Source organism: Gavialis gangeticus, unplaced genomic scaffold (genome assembly GCF_001723915.1).
Source record: "Gavialis gangeticus isolate Ggan-Ray unplaced genomic scaffold, GavGan_comp1, whole genome shotgun sequence".
In the NCBI taxonomy this organism is placed as follows: Eukaryota; Metazoa; Chordata; order Crocodylia; family Gavialidae; genus Gavialis; species Gavialis gangeticus.
In genome coordinates, this window is record NW_017729034.1 from 12,425,550 (window position 1) to 12,429,599 (window position 4,050).

The 4,050-nt window shown below is 50.1% G+C and overlaps 1 protein-coding gene across 1 annotated transcript in view; it reads right to left on the reverse strand.

Moving 5' to 3' along the window:
• Positions 1-246: 246 nt before the first annotated feature.
• The window catches only part of GDAP2 (ganglioside induced differentiation associated protein 2), an 83,350-nt gene continuing 79,546 nt past the window's right edge, over positions 247-4,050 (reverse strand). Inside the window, exon 15 of the mRNA XM_019527328.1 lies at positions 247-972. Within this exon, the coding sequence (XP_019382873.1) occupies positions 925-972 (48 nt within the window). The 3' untranslated portion in view covers positions 247-924. The remainder of the gene's footprint in view (positions 973-4,050) is intronic.

The window sequence follows — 4,050 nt, forward strand, 5'->3', positions numbered from 1 at the left end:
TGTCCAAAGTGTTCTTCCCACCCTTGAAACAGGTAGTTAGGTTCCATTCCATACCTAAGAGGCATGAACTTGTTGAGGTGATTCTGAACCTCTATACCTCTTTTCAAGAAAATAAGAGCTGCATCACTAAATCTTCTTTCCAATTCATAGGAGAATAATTAGGGTACTGGCTACAGTACCAAGGAGAGAGGGAGGAGAGAGAGGGGGAGAAAGCAAATACCAAGAATTACAGAAGAAAAACTGGAGATGTTTTTCAACTTTATTCTTATTGGGAGAGTAGTGGCATCCTAACCTGTCAGAATGTCCAGGAACAACAGACAGGGACTGCAATAGGTTGGTAGCTCACACAGCATTTACAGTACTAAATGTTGCTGCCACAGCCTTTGATTGGCAGTACTGCCCTGTTCAGCCTGCAGCAGTGATAGTGACAATTCCAGATACTTTTGCAGGGTCATCAGGACTGACAGAAGGGAAAAAATAATAGGATTTGAAGTACAAGACCATATGGTGAACAGCAGTGTCAGGCTACATCCTTTTTACAGACCAGTCTAAAACAGAATCCTGTAACTGAGTTGAAGACTCTCAGTACCAGGTAAAAATGGGATCAAGTGTCTCTGATGGATTTCCCAGAAAAAGTCTATTCAGGAGTAAAAGTTAACAACCTCAAAAAAAGAAAATAAAATCCACCTAGTGATTCTGAAATCAACTTTTCCAGAGCAATACATCTGAATTAGTTGTACAGTTCACAGTGGCATAAAGTTCTCTGATTGCTCAAGTGCTTGAAAATATCTCATCAGTAAAAAAATACCAGAGCTGGGGAGAAAAACCTCTCTCTGAATTCTGTACATGGACAAATACACATGGTACTGGCAGGCATCAGGTCATTGGATCCATGGGAAACCAGCAGTATTGTAGGACTGTAGATCACAGGTCAGGGGATGAGGGGTAAGAAGAATAGTAAGGCCCATTTTCCTGCAATGAAATAGAAATAAGCAGTTATCAAAACCAAGGCGCTCTCAAAGCTCTTGTGGGCATACAACCAAGGGAAGAAAGAGGCAGGATTTAACAAGTATTCTTGAAAACCTCTCCATACAAGCTTCACTCAGCCAAGGACTGCATTGGCAAGAAGGTGAGACACTTGCTGGTACTCTTGACGGAAATGAGTAAAGCAGACAGCAGATACTTTAATATTAATCCAGGGCTGTGGAATATGATAACCAGGGATTCAGGTTTTCAGTTTCCCACAGAAAAATGGAGAAAACCATGCATTTCCTGGTTTTATCAGAGAAAATGCAGATTTTCTCTTTTAACAGAGAAACCGATGGTTTTCCAGCCTGCAAGAGCCATTTGTAAAAAGGGTGGAAAAGTCCCAACCCTGCCCAGAGGAGGGGCCTGCAACCTTTAGGCAATTGCAAGGCTTAGGTCAGGCTCACTTTCCTCCTGGAGCCTGTGAACTGGTAAGTGGGGCTTGTTGGGGGTTGGGGGTTTGCAGGGCAGGGCGGGGGTGGAAGCTGGCTGAGGACTGAGGGAGCAGGGAGGTGTTGGGGAAATACATGGAGTGCCCACCCGGCACCTCCATGTGCAGCTTCCCTCAAGGGCTGCTAGAACCGCTTTGGTTTCACATGTCCCTGGCCAGGCACTCTGGCTGTGAGCAGGAAGGTGTTAGGGAAATGCATGGAGTGCCTGGCTGGGTCCAAATCTCTCTGCTCGCAGCTGGACTGCCTGGCCGGGGGCACATAAAACTGAAGCGGCTCTAGCAGCCCTTAAGGGAAGCTGCACATGGAGATGCTGGCTGGGATCGGGGAGATGTGGAGCCGGCCAGGCACTCCGTGTTGTTCACTCTCAGGGGGTAGAGGGAACCTGCACCCCCAGATCTGTGCGGGGGACAGGTGTGGGCTTGAGCTGCCACCCCGCTTCTCTCTCACAGGGCCACCGTAGCCCTGCAGATGTTACCTGGTGCAGCTGGGAACACAGGGGGCCACACCAGGATCCTGCAACGAAGCCCTTGCGCCTGCCACCACTTTGAGTAGTGGAGCCCTGTGCCGCTTCCCTCAGTGCAGCCCCACGTACAAGCGGCGCGTCCCCGGGGCAGTGCAAAGTGAGCAGCTGCTAGGAGATCCCCACATGGCTCCTCTGTTCCCAGCCATGCCAGGTTGTGGGGAAGGGAGCAGGGAGGCAGATTGCCATTAAAGGCTCCCCACAGCCCAGCTGGCAGCAGATTGCCGTCTTGCTCCCCTGCCTGCAACCTGGCACAGCTGGGGACAGAGGAACCACGTGGGGATCCCCTAGCAGTTGCTTGCTCCATGCTGCCCCAACAACATGACTTCTGTATATGGGGCTGCACTGAGGGAAGCAGTGCAGGGCTCCACCACTCAAAGTGGCGGCAAGTGCAGGATGTGCATTGCTAGGACTGTGGGGGGCGAGGAGATCTGGCATGGCCCCACTGTTCCTTGCCATGCCGGGTCGTGTCTGGGGGGGCTACAGCAGCCCCGCGGGAGGGAAGCAGGGCAGAAGCTCGAGCCCACAGCCTGCCCCCACCCCCCAGATCTGGGGACCATGGGTCCACCTTGCCCTCCAGGAGTGTGTGCAGCCACCAGGAGCCAGCCCCATCCCTGCCAGAGCCGACAGTAGGCAGGCAGCAGTGGGGGAGCCGGCTCCATGCTCCTGTTGCAGCTACCTTCTGTTGGGGGCAGGGAGCTGTGGACCTGGGTCCCTGGCCCCAAAGCCCTAGCAACTTGGGCCCCCCTCCGGCAGGGCAAAGGGGCAGGGGCTGTGGGTGGGAGGCAACGGGCACGAGCAGGGATGTGGGGGGCCTTTAATTTCAGTCACAGATTTTGGGGGGTTTATCAGAGAATTTGCTACTTTTTATCATGGAAAACCAGGATGCCTGATGATAACTAAGAATATATATTAAGAATGGCCAATCTTTTAGCTCAAGGCAAGTCTACAAAGCTAGTCTTCGGAGTTTCTGTAGGTAGTCCTCTGCATCTAAGGTGAGCACAAACATGAACCTAAAATGAGACACTGAGCCACACCTCTCCTGGACTTTGGCCTGAGGTCTGGAGGAAAAGGGATAGAGATACAGATGATGCAGCTCTAACAGCTTCTCTGGTTTTTCTTCATCTTCAGTGTATCTATTAGGGCTATGTGAAATGTCACCAGCTGTTTCATTTCAACTCATTTTGAGCTTGAAACAGTTAAATTGAAATTAAATGAAGGGCTTTAAAATGGCCTTGAAAAGAAATAAGGGCACTCGAAATGTTTCAAAAAGATTTTGAAACATTCTGAGTTTCGAAGCTGAAGCTGGATGTGCCTGCAGGGAAACAGAAAGTGAGGAGAGGAAGGAAGATGAGGGTGGGGAAGGACTGCTCTGATATTGACTATGACTGTTTGGCTGCCTGAGATGCTGCTGATGCTACTGTGCTGTTTACTAAGTTATTACCTGTTGTCATTTAAAGTGGTGGACCAGGCTGAGGGTGTAGGAGAGGAGGCGGCCTCACTGAGACACACTACCATGCCCAGCACCAGTGAGGGCGTGCCTTAACACACACACACACGCACGCACGCACGCACGCACGCACGCCGAGTCAGACAAAGCCACACGTCACAAGTTTTGCTTGTCAGCAGCTGGAGGTGCAGTTTCCCAGAAACCCCTACACCTATTCTCCTTGAAACTTAGCAGGCTTCAAGCACTCAGAAGGGTATACCATCCCTGATGCTTTCATCCAAATCTGCCAAAAAATGACAAAGTTATAGGCCAGGGATGGGCAATTATTTTGAATGGAGGGCTGCTTACTGAGTTTTGGCAAGCTGTCAAGGGCCATGTGGGTAGACCTGCCCCCTGGTCGCCATCTTGTGACCAGAAGTCCCACCCCCTAAACTTTGCCACCAAAGGTCCCTCCCCTTGCCCCCGGCAGTACTCCTTTCAGCAAGGGGATTTACCACCTCAGAACCAGAAAAACACCAAATTATATTCTAAAAAGTGATCATCTACAACATTCATTAATTTGATTTCAAAAAATATTTTTGTCCTGATTTACATGTGTTTGT